The following is a 20,402-nucleotide window of genomic DNA, read 5'->3' on the forward strand; positions in this document are numbered from 1 at the left end:
CCCGTCCTTCTCGTATTTCCTCTCAATCGCCTCGGCTTTTTTTTTCTAAAAACGATACGATACCCTGAGCGGCAGCCGCATCCTCGCAGGAGAGAAATAACGACATGAACGTAACTTTAAAAATAAACGTACTATATACATACAAATGTCTTTTTTTTTTTTTTCCGTGTTCAACAGTATCGACTTCCCCAGTAAACTTTTACCTACTGTCGAAATCTGTATCCGTCATACACGACAGCATTCAGCTGGACAGCTAGCTAGCATTCTTGTACAGTACAGTAAGCAGTCAACGTCAACAACAAAAAATCGGACAAAAACGAAATTTGCACGTAATAAACGACGCCAGGCTTGACTGCCATGGTGGGGGGAACTTTGCTGACATCATAACTAGGTTTTGAAGCGTGAATGGAATGTTTGGGGTGAGTCACTACATTCTGCAGACATGCAGTAGTGTCGTGACGTCCCGTAAAACAGCCGTGACAATTCCACTGACGGTTTCCAGAGCGTTAAGACCGTTTAACAACAAATAAGACAAAGCGGTTGAGAAAAACCCGTCATTGAGTGAGGGTAGTATTCTGCATTCCTTCCATTGCTACGACTCTAGAACGGGGGTGGGGCGATCTTATCCGGGTGCGGGTTTTCATTCCAACCGATCAGGAGCCACACCTGAGTCTATTGAAAGCCACGATCAACTGATTAAACGGGTGGAATCGGGTGTGGCTTCTGATCGGTCGGAATGAAAACCTGCACCCGCTTTCCGGGTACGGTCGGACACCCCTGCTCTGTAACGTAGATAAAGAAACAGAGGAAAGACAATGAAGGACCGTTTTACAGGAACATATCCTACTGTGGAGCAGAGTTAGGAGGAGAGTAGAGGGAAGTGTGTGATCTCTGTCTGAGTGAGTGGCTGAGCTGACAGATACATTCAGGATGAAGTGAAGAGGAAGGAACGTTGTGTGTGTGTGTGTGTGTGTGTGTGTGTGTGTGTGTGTTGCTGTGACGAGTGTGAATAAGTGTGAGCACCGGCCTGATCTCGCTCTGCCAAGAGCCTAAATAAACATCTACCTTCGATAAACACAGAGCTCTGCGCTCAATCACACCAACTGGTGGAGAAAGACGTCGTCAGCATTCGAGCGCGTATCCCTTCACTCCACACCGCATTCCTCCGTGGCTTTAGTTTAAGTACACGTCTCTCTCACGCTCACTGAAACCGGGGCTCAGTTACAGACGGTAAAGGCCAAGCGTCGGAGTGTGCTGCCATCACCGCTTGCTTTTATTTCATCACTAGCAAACGTTTACTCGCCCCCCCCCCCCCCCCCCCCCGCCTTAAGACATGTGTTTTAAACCAGAGACAATTTTATAAGAAAGATTTTTACAAAAATAATATAAATAAATAAATAAATTAATTAATTAATTAATAATAATAATAATAATAATACTAGTAGTTTTGCAATTCCACTACTGACCAGGAGATTATTGTTATTAAAATGGATTGGTATAAAAAAAAAAAAAAACATGCAAATGAAGAAAAAAAAATGCTTTGTATTTTTAAAGAACACATTAATTAATTCAGTTATTATTATTGTTATTATTATTATTATTATTATTAGTAGTAGTAGTAGTAGTAGTAGTAGTAGTAGTATTAATATTGTTATCAATATTATTGTTATTATTATTATTATTATTAGTAGTAGTAGTAGTAGTAGTAGTATTATCAATATTATTGTTATTATTATTATTATTATTATTAGTAGTAGTAGTAGTAGTAGTATTAATATTATCAATATTATTGTTATTATTATTATTATTATTAGTAGTAGTAGTAGTAGTAGTAGTATTAATATTGTTATCAATATTATTGTTATTATTATTATTATTATTATTATTATTATTATTATTAGTAGTAGTAGTATTAATATTATCAATATTATTGTTATTATTATTATTATTATTATTATTATTATTATTATTATTAGTAGTAGTAGTAGTATTAATATTGTTATCAATATTATTGTTATTATTATTATTATTATTAGTAGTAGTAGTAGTAGTAGTAGTAATATTATCAATATTATTGTTATTATTATTATTATTATTATTATTATTATTATTATATAGCATAACTATGCAAAAATTGTTTAGCTTTTTTTGTAGATCTATCTATTTGTTTTTATTATTATTATTATTATTATTATTATTATTATTATTATTGTTATTATTATTGTTATTGTTATTATCATTATGACATTCTCATTTATTTATTTATTATCTAATTGTGAAAATGATGTAAACATTTAGGAACTTCAACTGACTTTTTTTTTTTATTATTTTATTTGTATTTTTTATGAAGCAGTCACTATTTAAAAGAAATAAAACAGTCACCAGTGAAGTCAGACGTTTGTTCCGGACTCTGCTTATGTTTATTATTATGACACATCGTAGAACTTCATCCTACAAAGCAAAACAGCGTGACCATCATCTCTTCCGTTCAAAATATTTCTGACCACAGTCGTGTGTTTCTATGCCATCCCTTCCCAAACAAGGCTGAGCACACTCCCAGACACATAATCACCAATTTCCAGTGGATGACTCATCCCTCTTGCTCCACCATCCCTCCACTTCATCGGCACCATTCCTCCATCCGTCCGTCCATCCATCCTGCAGCCCAGAAGAAGAGATGCCTGTTTTCTTCCCCACCTTCCTCACTTCCTCTCTCTCACAGCTGAAATACTGTTCGCCGGTGCAAAGGCGCCGTATTTACCCGTAATTACCCACCATCCATCACCCGACACGGCATCAGGGGTCAAGCCCCTGCCCGTCCCCCCTTCAGACCCGCGGTCACTAGGGGCAATTATGTCCTGCCCGGCCCCCTGAACCGTTCTCGTGCACTTGGAGTTGAGATCGAGGCCCCATGGTGGAACAGTGCGCTTGTTGTGAATGCTCGGCAGCGTGACGTGGAGCTGCCACAGCCGTCTGACAATGACACATTCAGGCACAGTGCCATTAACTGGAAAAGCTTGGCATGGCTCTGTTTAAATAGAATGCATTTAGTTTGTCCAGCACCGTGAGCCTGGGGTCAAGCAGCCACCTGACTTATGGGAGGATGGAGTGAGAGTAAGGGGTCACGCCGCCCGTTTAGAGGTCACGGCGTGTACGCCGTGCTGGAACACAACCTCGGCCTCATAAATGTGAAAGAGGGATTGTAAGGACGGGGCCAAGGATACTTGGCCTCTGAAATATTACAGTTGTAGCTCCTGCAATTTGAATAGCGTGGAAGCGATCATCCAGATTTAAGAGGACGTCTCAATGACACGGTGGAAGATTTGGAGCAGTTAAGATGGCTGACCCGTCCACCAGCATGCTGAGGGACTGACAGTTATGCGTGGTAACAGATATGTTCGTGTTTATTTCCGCTTATGAGCTTGATAGCTTGTTTAAAGATATCAAATACTCACAGCTGCACTCGTTGTGCACCCAAGCATGATATACTCTACTCCTAGTATATAGAGCCAACCGAAAACACCACCACTGCGATGTTGAAAATTTCACATCCTGCCTTTAAGTGTCTCTGTATGGGAACTACGGACTAACCGACTAAGGACATTATTCCGAACGGACAGATGCGTTCGAACCGTGTACAAATATAGATACGAACAGGAAGTACACTGTGTGAGTGTATCATGCCTGGAACTCTCTAGGATGCAACAAAGAACTCAAACGGTTCATTGACGTGGCCATACGGTGCTGTGTGACGCGTCGAAATGAAATGATGCGTTTTCATTTATTTATTAGTAACCGCCTACAATTGGTTTATATTTTGGTAAATTAAACTTAACTGAATATCGTTAACAGGCACAGACATCAATAATACTGCGAGCAGGAGAACAAAAAGTCCCCCTTGCAAACGTCTAGTTAAGAAGAATTATGAACGGGAGTGAGGTGGAGGAACTGTCCGAGTCAGCATTCAGACACCGTACTGACACTGCTGGCGTTTTGTTTTCGTTTTCCTCCCAGTGTTTCCCGGTGTTTTTAGGAGAAGGATGAAACTCTTCCGATGGTTCGAATTTCGAGTACATATATATACACGGATATTTCGATCATGATCCAGATACGGTTAGTGGAATTGTGTTACAAGATGCTAATAGAAACACAGTGAAGGTCTCTATCTCGGGCATCCGGGCCTCTGGTTGTCCGCTTATGTTACTCCTTTTTGTTGTGCGTTTCCTGAACCCATTTATGAAGTGACCCAAATTTCTATTCGTTTCAGGATAGAGGATTTCGAATTCATTTCATAGATTATAACAACCATAGGGGAGTTTACAAGCTGTGCTTCTGGCTTTGAGAAGATATTTGACCATCCAAAGCCAAATCCTTCAGCAACTATGCATACACAGTCCATATATATATATATATATATATATATATAGCGATATAGACAACAGTTACACACAAGAGGTTTCATGCCACTTCTATACGATATAGGATTTTTATACCACAACAATGTTGAATTCTCGATTCTGATTGGAAGACACCCGTGCCGTGGGTGCGGTAACGAAAGAAACACTTTACCCCAAGCACTGATGTTAACTGTAATGAAAATGCTAGGGTTAATCACTTCTAGAACCTATCCAGGAAGAAGCACGAAATGATTTTTGACACGAAACTCTTACCAGAGACGCAACATTCTCTCAAAACTACTTGTATCGCTCCATGTCGCTCTGCCTCATGCATTTCTCTTGGGAAATTAAATCCGTTTAGTCATGTGCTGTTGAGTGTCTGAGAGGATTTTCGGTGACCTTATTATGTTGACTCAAATTTTCCTCAACAAGAATGTATTTCTGCTCTTGGCTGCTATCGCTCTTGGCGCCATCGGGGCAATCCGAGGATTTAGAAAAGATACGCAACAATTTATGTTCTTTAAAGTAATCTCAGTCTGACATGCAGAAGATGACCTCTAACCACTCCAGAGACGTTATCTTGCGCTCGGAGAACCGTTAGCCGTCTGAAAGACGGGCTTCTGACATGACAGCAGCTGTGTCATACAGGAAGCTCTACATGAATCCACACTTAAACAGGCTTACTTACACAAACACAGCAGATCTCGTAATCATCGTCGTAACAGCAATGCTGGATTCTTGATTGTGATTGGTCAGGAGGTGCTGAAGTTCTGACAGAAGTTCGTTTTCAAGGCAAATCACTGGTTTATATTAATGTTTGTGTTCTGTTAGTGTATGTTATCGTTTCTGTAGTAGCCGTTAATTCACTAGGACTTGGATGATATACGTAATATAAACCTTTGTAACAGTTAACGGTAAAGTTCTAGTCAGAGGTACAAGTTAGACGTTTTCTGCCATGGGAAAGTGTTCGGGACAGGGTGCGTTATGGTTTCTCGGTCACATGAGAAGATACAAGGATTTGTCGTATTAACTGTTTAACTGCAAGAGATTGGAAAAAAGCTATTCTAACATCAATGATAACAAGAACAAACTCGGGTTTGTGGACGTTCCACAGCGTTCGTTTTTTTTGGTGTATTTCATTTCTACAAATTCCTTTGGCGTAAGATGGATAAAGCAATTTGAGACGTGCATTTTTATCGATAAAGAAACTAACTTTGGAGTCGAACCAGTAGCTTGGCTTTATGTTGAGCTGCATCGCACCACCCTGTCCACCACTGATTATTTACATGCCTGTGGTCGTGATGAATATTAATGAAGCAACGTAGGAATGTTTATCATGACAGTGTATTTGGAAAAGATTTTCCCTTACATAGCACGTTAACGTTACTGAACGCAAATGTACAATAGGATGCCTAATGAGTTCTTTTCTCCGTTCTCCATCAGGTCTGGTGTGTATGAAGTCGAGTACCTCGGTGGTGGAGCTGGTCATGCTGCTTTGCTCTCAGGTGAAGCTGTTTTATTTTCACACTCTGCATTCTCTTACTTTTCTAAACTCGAGCAAACTTTTTCATTCTTGAGCAAATTTTTACAAATACTAAGCCGCGCGCTTTGTGTCCGGGAGCCGATCGGTAACACCGTCATCTCACGCACTTCCGAGAGCGATCTCTTTCTAAACCGTTTAAACTTCTTTTGCGTAGCGCGTTAAAAGATGCCCCCGACAAGCCCTGTGTAGACTCGCCATACGGTCCTACAGGAGCTTCCCAGCAGTCCTTTAACTCCCAGTGACATATTACAGCTCACTGATCTCCCTGGTTTCTTGTTAAGCCTTCCCTTTCAAAAGGGTCAGGCTCCCAGTGTTGCCGTCAGAGGAGGAGATATTTAACATACCTTCTGTCAGCCCATCAGTCTTGCCAAGCGAGCCCATAAGGAAACCATTACCTCAGCGTCTCTCTTGGAGGATCCCGCTGCTTGTAGAGCTCCGTGGGGCTTTTTGGAAGCCAGTGGCACCTCGGTGCTGTCCATATCTCTGAACACGCCACTCAGGAGGAGATTTAGTTAATGCTCATGCAGTTATGCACATCCATAGAAGGCCCTGATAAAGCGTCCTGCCTCCAGACTGAGTGGCGCTCAGCTCCAGTCCTGCTGCTCTGCTCCTGTCCTTTTGAAGTTTCCTTTTCTTTTTTCTTTTTTTTGCCATTTCTTTCGTTTTTATGGCTGATGAGTGAGCCTGGGTGCTCTGTGTATGTTGGAGTTATTACTGAGAACTGCGTCGAGATCTCTCGGCTCTTCCCTTCCTCTTCCCTCCCTCCCTTGATGCAGAGATAGCATTACGCCGGCTCCAGGACTTCCTGCCATTAGAAGCTCCCAGGGTAAAAGCTGGGCCTGATCTATCGATCAGGCCCAGGAGGGGTGAAACCGGAGATCAGGCCCAATGTCGTTTTGGAGGCATCGGGGCATGTTTGGAGCCAGCACTCCACAGGCCATGATTTATACACGCTCTCTCAAGGCAAAGCCGAAACGGTAGTCTGAAAATGGAAGGATTGATCTGAAAGGAAAGCCAAGGTAGAAATTTATTGCAGTAATGAAATAGTTTGGGCTTTTTGAGCCCTTCATGCTTGGTTTATGTACATTCAGACTTGTTCTGCGGTTCTGTTTGACAAGATATTTATTTTCTGATATGTTTCGGTCGTGCTGGCACCCACGGTATTAGTCTATTTGTCACGTCTGAATTGGAGAGGAAGCTCAGATTGAAGAGCGTGTATTGGAAAACTTGGGTTGAGGAGCATGTTTGGCTAGAAATGTATTTGGAAAACTCTCAGAAATACCGAGATGGAAAAATGTAAACAAGCCGTTCCCAAGTGCACATAGAAACCACCCGAGCATGGAGAACATGGATATTAGTACTGTAACTGTTTCAAAATGTCTCGCATCGAGCGTTTTATTTTCTGTTTTTCTTCTTTCGTTCAAATATCCAGAAAGGTCTACAGCTCTGTCGTTTGGCTCAATTTGTGCTTGCGACTTGGTTTAGCAGATCACGTCTACAAAAATACATAAAAAAAAAAAAAATGCCCGAATGCTCAGCATGTTCGATTCACTTCCTGCGGTTCCACCGATATTATCATCATCTCTAATACAAACGCCACTCGGTTATAACAATGTACAGCTTCTCTCAGTCCTTTTCATACCGCAGTTTCTTTCCACTCGGACGGCAGAGAGTAGGCAGACAAGTAGGCCTTGATACCAACAACCTCAAACTCAAACTCTGCCTCACTTGTCTCGGCTCTAATCCTCCCAGACAGCAGGGGTTTCGTCGCACCGACCTTTCGCCCTGTTCTGCTTTGCAAACTGTCACTTTTATGAATAAATTAGTGATAATCATCTCGCCGTTTTTTTGTTATTTATGCTCTCTAATCACGCTGATTCATCTGAGGCCGCAGACAGCCGGTGTCTCCATCCTGCAGAGTGGCAGAAATTGTGCCAGAGGTCACGCGGGTCGATTCCATGTAGCAGCTTAAGCATGCTTAAAGGATGGACCGCGGAGTCGAGGAGATTTACCGCTGGAAGACCTCCAGATGTTGGGAACGGTGAAGGGCAGATAAAAGCAAAGCGCCTGTTCTTGCTCTTGACAGGTCAGATTGAGACGCCGCAAATTTGTGAGCATCCATTAAGGTTGGGCTCCAGAGTGGAAGAGGGGTTGGACTGCTCAGCCAATCAGCACACAGGAGAAAAACAAATACTGTTGTTTTTCGGTTTAGGCCTGTAAAATAGTGTTGTAGGTCGTCAGTTTGTTGAAAAGATTTTTGTTGTTGATTCAGAGTTTTCTAGAAGTTTGAGATAGGATGAATCCTAGAAGAATTTCAGCTTCTCTTTTTTTCAGGATTATAATACAAATGGCTATGGCAGATAGTATCCTTGGTATTTTTTATGACCAGTGATGCAGGGAGTAACCTGGTGAAGAGTAGATCACTTTATAAAAGAAAAAGGGGTTAGAAAGAGTGCATAGTGCTAAAATCACTTTCTCTCATTCTGTTTAATTAAAGTGGAAACTGGCAGCTCAGTGTAGTGGCATTTTCATCGATTTCCCTTAGAAATTTCATGCTGGTAGTTCAGTGGTAAAAATAACCAGCTGACTGAGATAATTAACAAAAACAATGTATTTTGTATTCTTTTGTACACCAACATCGTCCATGTCCTTTAAAACACCGGTGTTATTCCAGTCCTCGAAAACACCAGCATCGTCCATGTCCTTTAAAACACCGGTGTTATTCCAGTCCTCCAAAACACCAGCATCGTCCATGTCCTTTAAAACACCGGTGTTATTCCAGTCCTCCAAAACACCAGCATCGTCCATGTCCTTTAAAACACCGGTGTTATTCCAGTCCTCCAAAACACCAGCATCGTCCATGTCCTTTAAAACACCGGTGTTATTCCAGTCCTCAAAAACACCAGCATCGTCCGTGTCCTTTAAAACACCGGTGTTATTCCAGTCCTCCAAAACACCAGCATCGTCCGTGTCCTTTAAAACACCGGTGTTATTCCAGTCCTCCAAAACACCAGCATCGTCCATGTCCTTTAAAACACCAGTGTTATTCCAGTCCTCAAAAACAACATCATCGTCCATGTCCTTTAAAACACCAGTGTTATTCCAGTCCTCCAAAACACCAGCATCGTCCATGTCCTTTAAAACACCGGTGTTATTCCAGTCCCCAAAAACAACAGCATCGTCCGTGTCCTTTAAAACACCGGTGTTATTCCAGTCCTCGAAAACACCAGCATCGTCCGTGTCCTTTAAAACACCGGTGTTATTCCAGTCCTCGAAAACACCAGCATCGTCCATGTCCTTTAAAACACCGGTGTTATTCCAGTCCTCGAAAACACCAGCATAGTCCATGTCCTTTAAAACACCGATGTTATTCCAGTCCTCGAAAACACCAGCATCGTCCCTGTCCTTTAAAACACCGGTGTTATTCCAGTCCTCCAAAACACCAGCATCGTCCGTGTCCTTTAAAACGCCAGTGTTATTCCAGTCCTCAAAAACAACATCATCGTCCATGTCCTTTAAAACACCAGTGTTATTCCAGTCCTCCAAAACACCAGCATCGTCCATGTCCTTTAAAACACCGGTGTTATTCCAGTCCTCAAAAACATCATCATCGTCCATGTCCTTTAAAACACCGGTGTTATTCCAGTCCTCAAAAACATCATCATCGTCCATGTCCTTTAAAACACCGGTGTTATTCCAGTCCTCAAAAACAACATCATCGTCCATGTCCTTTAAAACACCGATGTTATTCCAGTCCTCCAAAACACCAGCATCGTCCATGTCCTTTAAAACACCGGTGTTATTCCAGTCCTCAAAAACAACATCATCGTCCATGTCCTTTAAAACACCGGTGTTATTCCAGTCCTCAAAAACAACAGCATCGTCCCTGTCCTTTAAAACACCGGTGTTATTCCAGTCCTCCAAAACACCAGCATCGTCCATGTCCTTTAAAACACCGGTGTTATTCCAGTCCTCAAAAACAACATCATCGTCCATGTCCTTTAAAACACCGGTGTTATTCCAGTCCTCAAAAACAACAGCATCGTCCCTGTCCTTTAAAACACCGGTGTTATTCCAGTCCTCCAAAACACCAGCATCGTCCATGTCCTTTAAAACACCGGTGTTATTCCAGTCCTCAAAAACAACATCATCGTCCATGTCCTTTAAAACACCGGTGTTATTCCAGTCCTCGAAAACACTAGCATCGTCCATGTCCTTTAAAACACCAGTGTTATTCCAGTCCTCCAAAACACCAGCATCGTCCGTGTCCTTTAAAACGCCAATGTTATTGCAGTCCTCCAAAACACCATCATCGTCCATGTCCTTTAAAACACCGGTGTTATTCCAGTCCTCAAAAACACCAGCATCGTCCATGTCCTTTAAAACACCGGTGTTATTCCAGTCCTCAAAAACAACAGCATCGTCCATGTCCTTTAAAACACCGGTGTTATTCCAGTCCTCAAAAACAACATCATCGTCCATGTCCTTTAAAACACCGGTGTTATTCCAGTCCTCCAAAACACCAGCATCGTCCATGTCCTTTAAAACACCGGTGTTATTCCAGTCCTCCAAAACACCAGCATCGTCCGTGTCCTTTAAAACACCGGCGTTATTCCAGTCCTCGAAAACACCAGCATCGTCCGTGTCCTTTAAAACACCGATGTTATTCCAGTCCTCGAAAACACCAGCATCGTCCATGTCCTTTAAAACACCGGCGTTATTCCAGTTCTCCAAAACATGACTGTTATTCCTGTCATCTAAATCAGGAGCGTTATTCCTGTCCTCTAAATGATCAGCCTTGTCCTCGTCCTCTAGAACGCCAGCATTATTCCTGTCCCTCAGTGTTTAATGCTTGCCGAGTCTGAATTCCTCTCCCATCCTCAGATTTCTCTCAACTGTACCCTCACTAAGTTTTACCAAACCTTTCCCGCCCTGCGATCGTACTCTCTATTTACACGACGGATCATATTTCCACCTTCTGGAGGTGCGCACACGTGTTAATTCGCTTCATGATCCCATTCGGCTCCCCACAGGGAGCGTTGCTTCATCGCCTGATGTGAAAAGAGATGGCATGAAATATGAGCTAAACAGCACTGTCTCTGAAAGCAGAGCAGATTGGATTTTGGCTCAGCTTTCCAGTATCAGTCTGATGTCATTTTTCCTGTGTTTATTTTTGTCACGTGAGTGCTTTTTGTTCTGGGGGTTCTAAAGGAAGGGTCCGACAAGGTCCAAATGAACAGCAGCCTGCAGCACGGTGCAGACAGCAACACAAGGAAACAGAAGAAGAGGGAGGTACAGGGGGTCACTCAGAACATTTGGGGACCAGATGCGTTCTGCCGTCATCTCATGCTGAGATAGGATTAAGAATTCAAGTTTAGGTTGGTTTCTTAGGACCAACACAGTCATGGACTTTTCATTTGAAACACTTTACACGACTCAGCTTACAAAGTGGAAGGTTGGCGTTTGGACTAGCTCCATTGACAGTATTTAAAACTCACTCATATCACCCTCACTCATTCACATTTTTACCTGTTATTCTTTACAATAGAGTCCTGATCTTTGTTAATAAATTCATAACAAAGAAATACACCAGAGCATTCCATGGTCTAAGTGAGGATAAAGTACACTTTATTAAGAAATTTACAGAATATTTACCTAGATGAAGTGAAGGGAAATTGTAACGCTACAGCATCAAAGACGTTCCAAAATTCATCCGGACCCTTTCTGCTCCCGGACCTGCCTGATCCATCCTGATGCCGTACCTCTGGATGGAGCTCTCATCAACTGGAGACTACCGCCTGGAGATCGCTGACGACGGTACCGCTTGAAGTACCATGGAAATAGTTTTGGACCTCAATTCCACATGGACGTTCTCGCTGTGGTCGCTGGGACTACGGTTGCTGCGATGTCCTTGGGACTGCGATTACCACGTGCGGTTTTACACTCAGGTCTCCTTTAGTGAACAGTGGACTAGTTCAACAAACAGACTTCATATTAAACCATAATGAACTTTCTTTTACTCTCACACTATCCGTCGTTCCCCAGATGAGGACGGGTTTCCTTCTGAGTCCGGTTCCTCTCGAGGTTTCTTCCTCGTATCATCTCAGGGAGTTTTTCCCTCACCACCGTCTCCACCGGCTCGCCCAATAGGGATAAATTCACACGCTTAAAATCTCCATCCTGTGTTTATATGTTTCTGTAAAGCTGCTTTGAGACAAGGTCCGTTGTTAAAAGCGCTACACAAATACAACTGAATTGAATTGAATTGAAGTTAGATTTGAAACCATAATCAGCAAGTTAACCGCTGGCAAATGAGAATGACGTGAAGCTCCAGAGTTCATGTACAATGTAGTAAAATGTGCACGCAATTTAGTTTAATGAGGCAGTGAGGGAGCAAATCATAACACTGGTTCACAATTTACTTTGTTATTTTATTCCCAAATTAGTAAACTTAATAACCTGTACTTTGGTTAATGTGTGCTCAATTTATGAAAAAGAAAACAAAAACATGAAATGTGTATAAAAATGTATAAAAAAAAAAAGAATTGCATGCTGTTGGCATTGCGTTATATCTGAATACATATCTGTGACATCTCTATAACATCTCCATTTCCATGCCAAAGTACACTTTATTAACGAATCTCAATCTGTAGAGAAGATTTACACGCTACCTAATTAACTACACTGCACTTGTTTACATTATTTATGAAATTATGTGAAATCTCCTGGACTGGAGTCTGATACGGGTGATGTTTAAAGACTGGTATGTAATGATACACTCTACAGCAACGCACTCATTCGAGTGCAGTATCATTTCTGGTATAGACACAACATAGAAACTCACACAGACACAACACACGCACAACACAGACACAACATAGAAACTCACACAGACACAACACACGCACAACACAGACACAACATAGAAACTCACACAGACACAACACACGCACAACATAGAAACTCACACAGACACAACACAGACACAACATAGAAACTCACATAGACACAACACAGAAACTCACACAGACACAACATAGAAACTCACACAGACACAACACACGCACAACACAGACACAACATAGACACTCTCACAGACACAACACACGCACAACACAGACACAACATAGAAACTCACACAGACACAACACACGCACAACACAGACACAACACAGAAACTCACACAGACACAACACTCACACAACATAGAAACTCACACAGACACAACACAGAAACTCACACAGACACAACATAGAAACTCACACAGACACAACACAGAAACTCGCACAGACACAACATAGAAACTTGCACAGACACAACACAAAAACTCACACAGACACAACATAGAAACTCACACAGACACAACATAGAAACTCACACAGACACAACATAGAAACTCACACAGACACAACATAGAAACTCACACAGACACAACATAGAAACTCACACAGACACAACACAGAAACTCACACAGACACAACATAGAAACTCACACAGACACAACACAGAAACTCACACAGACACAACATAGAAACTCACACAGACACAACATAGAAACTCACACAGACACAACACAGACACAACATAGAAACTCACACAGACACAACACAGAAACTCACACAGACACAACATAGAAACTCACACAGACACAACACAAAAACTCACACAGACACAACACAGAAACTTGCACAGACACAACACAGAAACTCACACAGACACAACACAGAAACTTGCACAGACACAACATAGACACAACATAGAAACTCACACAGACACAACACAGAAACTTGCACAGACACAACATAGACACAACATAGAAACTCACACAGACACAACACAGAAACTTGCACAGACACAACATAGACACAACATAGAAACTCACACAGACACAACATAGAAACTCACACAGACACAACACAGACACAACACAGAAACTCACACAGACACAACACAAAAACTCACACAAGTACAACATAGAAACTCACACAGACACAACATAGAAACTCACACAGACACAACATAGAAACTCACACAGACACAACATAAAAACTCACACAGACACAACACAGAAACTCACACAGACACAACACAGAAACTCACACAGACACAACACAGAAACTCACACAGACACAACACAGAAACTCACACAGACACAACACAGAAACTCACACAGACACAACACAGAAACTCACACAGACACAACATAGAAACTCACACAGACACAACACAGAAACTCACACAGACACAACACAGAAACTCACACAGACACAACATAGAAACTCACACAGACACAACACAGAAACTCACACAGACACAACACAGAAACTCACACAGACACAACATAGAAACTCACACAGACACAACACAAAAACTCACACAGACACAACACAGAAACTTGCACAGACACAACACAGAAACTCACACAGACACAACACAGAAACTTGCACAGACACAACATAGACACAACATAGAAACTCACACAGACACAACACAGAAACTTGCACAGACACAACATAGACACAACATAGAAACTCACACAGACACAACACAGAAACTTGCACAGACACAACATAGACACAACATAGAAACTCACACAGACACAACATAGAAACTCACACAGACACAACACAGACACAACACAGAAACTCACACAGACACAACACAAAAACTCACACAAGTACAACATAGAAACTCACACAGACACAACATAGAAACTCACACAGACACAACATAGAAACTCACACAGACACAACATAAAAACTCACACAGACACAACACAGAAACTCACACAGACACAACACAGAAACTCACACAGACACAACACAGAAACTCACACAGACACAACACAGAAACTCACACAGACACAACACAGAAACTCACACAGACACAACATAGAAACTCACACAGACACAACATAGAAACTCACACAGACACAACATAGAAACTCACACAGACACAACATAGAAACTCACACAGACACAACATAGAAACTCACACAGACACAACACAGACACAACACAGAAACTCACACAGACACAACACAAAAACTCACACAAGTACAACATAGAAACTCACACAGACACAACATAGAAACTCACACAGACACAACATAGAAACTCACACAGACACAACATAAAAACTCACACAGACACAACACAGAAACTCACACAGACACAACACAGAAACTCACACAGACACAACACAGAAACTCACACAGACACAACACAGAAACTCACACAGACACAACACAGAAACTCACACAGACACAACACAGAAACTCACACAGACACAACATAGAAACTCACACAGACACAACACAGAAACTCACACAGACACAACACAGAAACTCACACAGACACAACACAGAAACACACACAGACACAACACAGAAACTCACACAGACACAACATAGAAACTCACACAGACACAACACAGAAACTCACACAGACACAACACAGAAACTCACACAGACACAACATAGAAACTCACACAGACACAACACAAAAACTCACACAGACACAACACAGAAACTTGCACAGACACAACACAGAAACTCACACAGACACAACACAGAAACTTGCACAGACACAACATAGACACAACATAGAAACTCACACAGACACAACACAGAAACTTGCACAGACACAACATAGACACAACATAGAAACTCACACAGACACAACACAGAAACTTGCACAGACACAACATAGACACAACATAGAAACTCACACAGACACAACATAGAAACTCACACAGACACAACACAGACACAACACAGAAACTCACACAGACACAACACAAAAACTCACACAAGTACAACATAGAAACTCACACAGACACAACATAGAAACTCACACAGACACAACATAGAAACTCACACAGACACAACATAAAAACTCACACAGACACAACACAGAAACTCACACAGACACAACACAGAAACTCACACAGACACAACACAGAAACTCACACAGACACAACACAGAAACTCACACAGACACAACACAGAAACTCACACAGACACAACACAGAAACTCACACAGACACAACATAGAAACTCACACAGACACAACACAGAAACTCACACAGACACAACATAGAAACTCACACAGACACAACACAGAAACACACACAGACTCAAGGGATAATCCACGGCTAGGTGTGTGTTAAAATCATGTACTCCACACCTGGCTGTGGATTATTCTGCGTGTACCGCGGTCACTTGCCAGCACTGACACGTTAAACCTGTTATTGATGTTTGCAAAATTTGACTGAAAGGATAAAAATAGCGGTGAATTTTCGTTACTTATTTTATATAAGGGTCGTTAGATACAGAGATAAAGTAGTACAATAAGAGTACATTTATTTGAAGGATGTATAATGAATCGTTATTAGAGAGAGAGAGAGAGAGAGAGAGAGAGAGAGAGAGATCTCCACATATAATGAATCTGTGAGTTTAACTGTAACTGTATGGTAGTATGGTTATAACTATACGCAGCACATTCATTTGGAGTATATGTGTGTGTGTGTGGGTGTGTGTGTGTTTACACAGTGCAGGACAGGACTATAGTTGGTAGCCGAAACCACTTTTCTAGGAGTGCACTCAAATTGTTTGAGCTTTTGTTCAACTCAAATCGATGACGCATCTCAACTACATCTCTGGAGAGCAGTAAAATGTATCCATAAAGAAGGAGATAAAACAATTTATAATAAACACACACACACACACACACACAGAGGCGACTGCGTCTGTCACTCTTGCAGTCCAGAGAGAATCGCTGACCTGTCCTGACCTCCCGGATACGAGGAAGTCTTTGAGTGGTGTACTGTGTGAGCGTGATTTTTTTTTTTTTTTAGTGCATCACTCATATTTCTGCCCGGGGCATCTCAGCACGTCTGCCCTCGGCCCTCTCTTCTCCTCACCCCAGGACCTGGAAACATTTTTCAGCCACCCCCCCCCCCCCCCCTTTTTTTTAAACTCCAAACTAACACTCATACCTTTGTGAGCAAACAGGAGAGAGGCAGAGTTTTCTCAGAGTGAGCTCCCAAATGGCCTTTTAATCAGCTCCAGACCCATGTTCTGTGTCTTTGTGTATTTGTGTGTGTGTGTGTGTGAGACAGAGTGAATAAAACTTGCTGCAGGTCCCAGCAGTGCTCCCGGCGAGTGGAACCATAAGGGCCTCTGGATGGAAGTCTTCAGTGGTCTGTCACTTGGTGCTCAGAGAGAGGAAATGGCTGTACTTAAGGGGCAAGGGGATACGGTTTCACTGCACAATTATGCCTCTCTTATGTTTACGGATCTGTTCTCACAGGACGAAAAGATGCCTGCTCTCACAGGAACTCCGTTTCGGCTTTATATCGTGTTAACTTTCGCTCACGGACGTCTACGCTTTCCTATTGTCAAATTTAGAACCATTAAGGCGTCGTTCGTGTGTTTAGGGGTTGCGCCGGAAGGGAATGATTTTCTGTAGCGAATGCTATTTTTCAAATACAAGCACAGCTCTTAAACCAGTCTAGAATATTGAGTCACACCTTGATAACCATGTTCCTGTTGTTTTCTAGGAATGGCAGAACTCCATACAGAAGAACGCTGGCTTGGCTTTCATCGAGCTAATCAACGAAGGAAGGTATTATAAGAAATTTGATCACGTCAGCCCAGTTTTAGCACAGCTCTATCGGCTCCCGGTCCATTTCAGGATCCAGTTTAAGATTCCGTTGTTTGTCTTTAAAGCTCTTAATGATCAAGCGTCTTCTGATCTGAAAGATCTTCTTACACAGCATTCATCTAGCAGATTTTTACGATCTTCTGCTAGGTTTCTTCTGTATGTATGTCCCTCGATCCTGTTTAAAAACTAAGGAGGATAGAGCTATTTCAGTCTCCGCCCCTCGTTGACGGAATCACTTGCCACTCGATATCCGCCTCGCACCCTCGGTTACCATTTTTAAAACGAGGCTGGAAAGTGTATCTCTTCTCCCAGGTGTTTTAACCTAACATTACTATTGTCTGTTGTCTAGCTTTATTTGGTTTCGTTTTCAGTTTTACTTTTCTTACTCAGTTCAGCACTTTTGTCAGCTTTGCTGAGTTTAAATGTGCTTTATAAATCAAATTTACTTACTTACTATTCCCAGAAATCAACACATACTCTGGTTATTTTACTAAACATTGTGCAGTTAGCTGTGGTCATTTTGTCTGTTTTCCATGACCCGGTGTAAATTAGCACCATGTGCGGTGTTCAGAGCATTATAGTTAGTGCTGCTTGAAGTCATTGAATCATAGAGTAGAGCTAGGTTTCAACTACCAGCAATGACGATTACTTTTTATTTAATTAATTGATTTTTTAAATTGTTTTCTCTTTATTCATGACGCATTGTGTAATACACAACCAGTTTCTCACCTTGGTGAAAGAGCTATTATTATGTTTTAATGTTGCTGTAATGGTCCATTCAACTGCTTTTGTGAGGCAGATCTGGCAACCCATTTCCAGTTTAATTACACGCTGGTTCTTCAGTATACAACCGTCTCGGGAATCAGATCATATCAGCTGTGTTAACTGCCTCCACACCATTTACTCGTTCTAATATGAGAGTCTTCTTAATAGTAACTTCACGGATTAAGATCATTTGATCTTTGTTTAGTAGGTGAGCCCAGGCCCAGGTTCATGTGTGGTAAAGTACAGACTTTGAACAGAAAATTGAATATTAGAAAAGAAAAGGAAAGAAAAGTCAAAGTGTTTCATACTAACTCCAAGATATAGCCACCTCATTAGGTTGTGTTGAGAGTTGCAGACTTATAGTAAGAATAAAGCTCACGTTAATATATAAGTGGGGGTAGTTTTGTGTATTCAGAATCAGGTTATGCAGCTGTTTATGTTAAGCTTTGGCCTGTTCACATTATGCAATTCTCTAAATGTAGTTTACGCCTACAAGGCTTCCACATTTTTCTTGATGGCTTTTTCATGTATCATAGTAACACCAAAATGTGTCGTTAGTTCCACCACAGTGTCATAGTACCACCAAAATTTGTCGTTAGTACCAACACAGTGTGTCATAGTAACACCATAATGTGTCATAGTAATACCATAATGTGTCATAGTACCACCATAATGTGTCGTTAGCACCACCACAGTGTGTCATAGTACCACCATAATGTATCATAGTACCACCATAATGTGTCGTTAGTACCACCACAGTGTGTCATAGTACCACCAAAATTTGTCGTTAGTACCAACACAGTGTGTCATAGTGACACCATAATGTGTCATAGTACCTCCATAATGTGTCGTTAGCACCACCACAGTGTGTCATAGTACCACCATAATGTATCATAGTACCACCATAATGTATCATAGTTCCACCACAGTGTCATAGTACCACCACAATTTGTCGTTAGTACCAACACAGTGTGTCATAGTAACACCATAATGTGTCATAGTAATACCATAATGTGTCATAGTACCACCATAATGTGTCGTTAGCACCACCACAGTGTGTCATAGTACCACCATAATGTATCATAGTACCACCATAATGTGTCGTTAGTACCACCACAGTGTGTCATAGTACCACCAAAATTTGTCGTTAGTACCAACACAGTGTGTCATAGTAACACCATAATGTGTCATAGTACCTCCATAATGTGTCGTTAGCACCACCACAGTGTGTCATAGTACCACCATAATGTATCATAGTACCACCATAATGTATCATAGTAACACCATAATGTGTCGTTAGTACCACCACAATGTGTCATAGTAACACCATAATGTGTCATAGTACCACCATAATGTATCGTTAGCACCACCACAGTGTGTCATAGTACCACCATAATGTATCATAGTACCACCATAATGTATCATAGTAACACCATAATGTGTCGTTAGTACCACCACAATGTGTCATAGTAACACCATAATGTGTCATAGTACCACCATAATGTGTCGTTAGTACCACCACAGTGTGTCATAGTACCACCATAATGTATCATAGTACCACCATAATGTGTCGTTAGCACCACCACAATGTGTCATAGTAACACCATGTGTCATAGTAACACCATAATGTGTCATAGTACCACCATAATGTGTCGTTAGTACCACCACAGTGTGTCATAGTAACACCATAATGTGTCATAGTACCACCATAATGTGTCGTTAGTACCACCACAGTGTGTCATAGTAACACCATAATGTGTCATAGTACCACCATAATGTGTCGTTAGTACCACCACAGTGTGTCATAGTAACACCATAATGTGTCATAGTACCACCATAATGTGTCGTTAGCACCACCACAGTGTGTCATAGTAACACCATAATTTATCATAGTAACACCAAAATGTGTCGTTAGTACCACCACAATGTGTCATAGTAACACCATTATGTGTCATAGTAACACCATAATGTGTCATAGTACCACCATAATGTGTCGTTAGTACCACCACAGTGTGTCATAGTAACACCATA

General features: G+C 41.6%; 1 protein-coding gene across 1 annotated transcript in view; it reads left to right on the plus strand.

Moving 5' to 3' along the window:
* Window positions 1–20,402, plus strand: part of nbeab (neurobeachin b) — a 378,177-nt gene that overhangs the window by 186,907 nt on the left and 170,868 nt on the right. Inside the window, exons 33-34 of the mRNA XM_053687300.1 lie at window positions 5,841–5,902; window positions 17,503–17,567. Of these exons, the coding sequence (XP_053543275.1) occupies window positions 5,841–5,902; window positions 17,503–17,567 (127 nt within the window). The remainder of the gene's footprint in view (window positions 1–5,840; window positions 5,903–17,502; window positions 17,568–20,402) is intronic.

The sequence above is a fragment of the Ictalurus punctatus genome, chromosome 17 (genome assembly GCF_001660625.3).
Source record: "Ictalurus punctatus breed USDA103 chromosome 17, Coco_2.0, whole genome shotgun sequence".
NCBI lineage: Eukaryota > Metazoa > Chordata > Actinopteri > Siluriformes > Ictaluridae > Ictalurus > Ictalurus punctatus.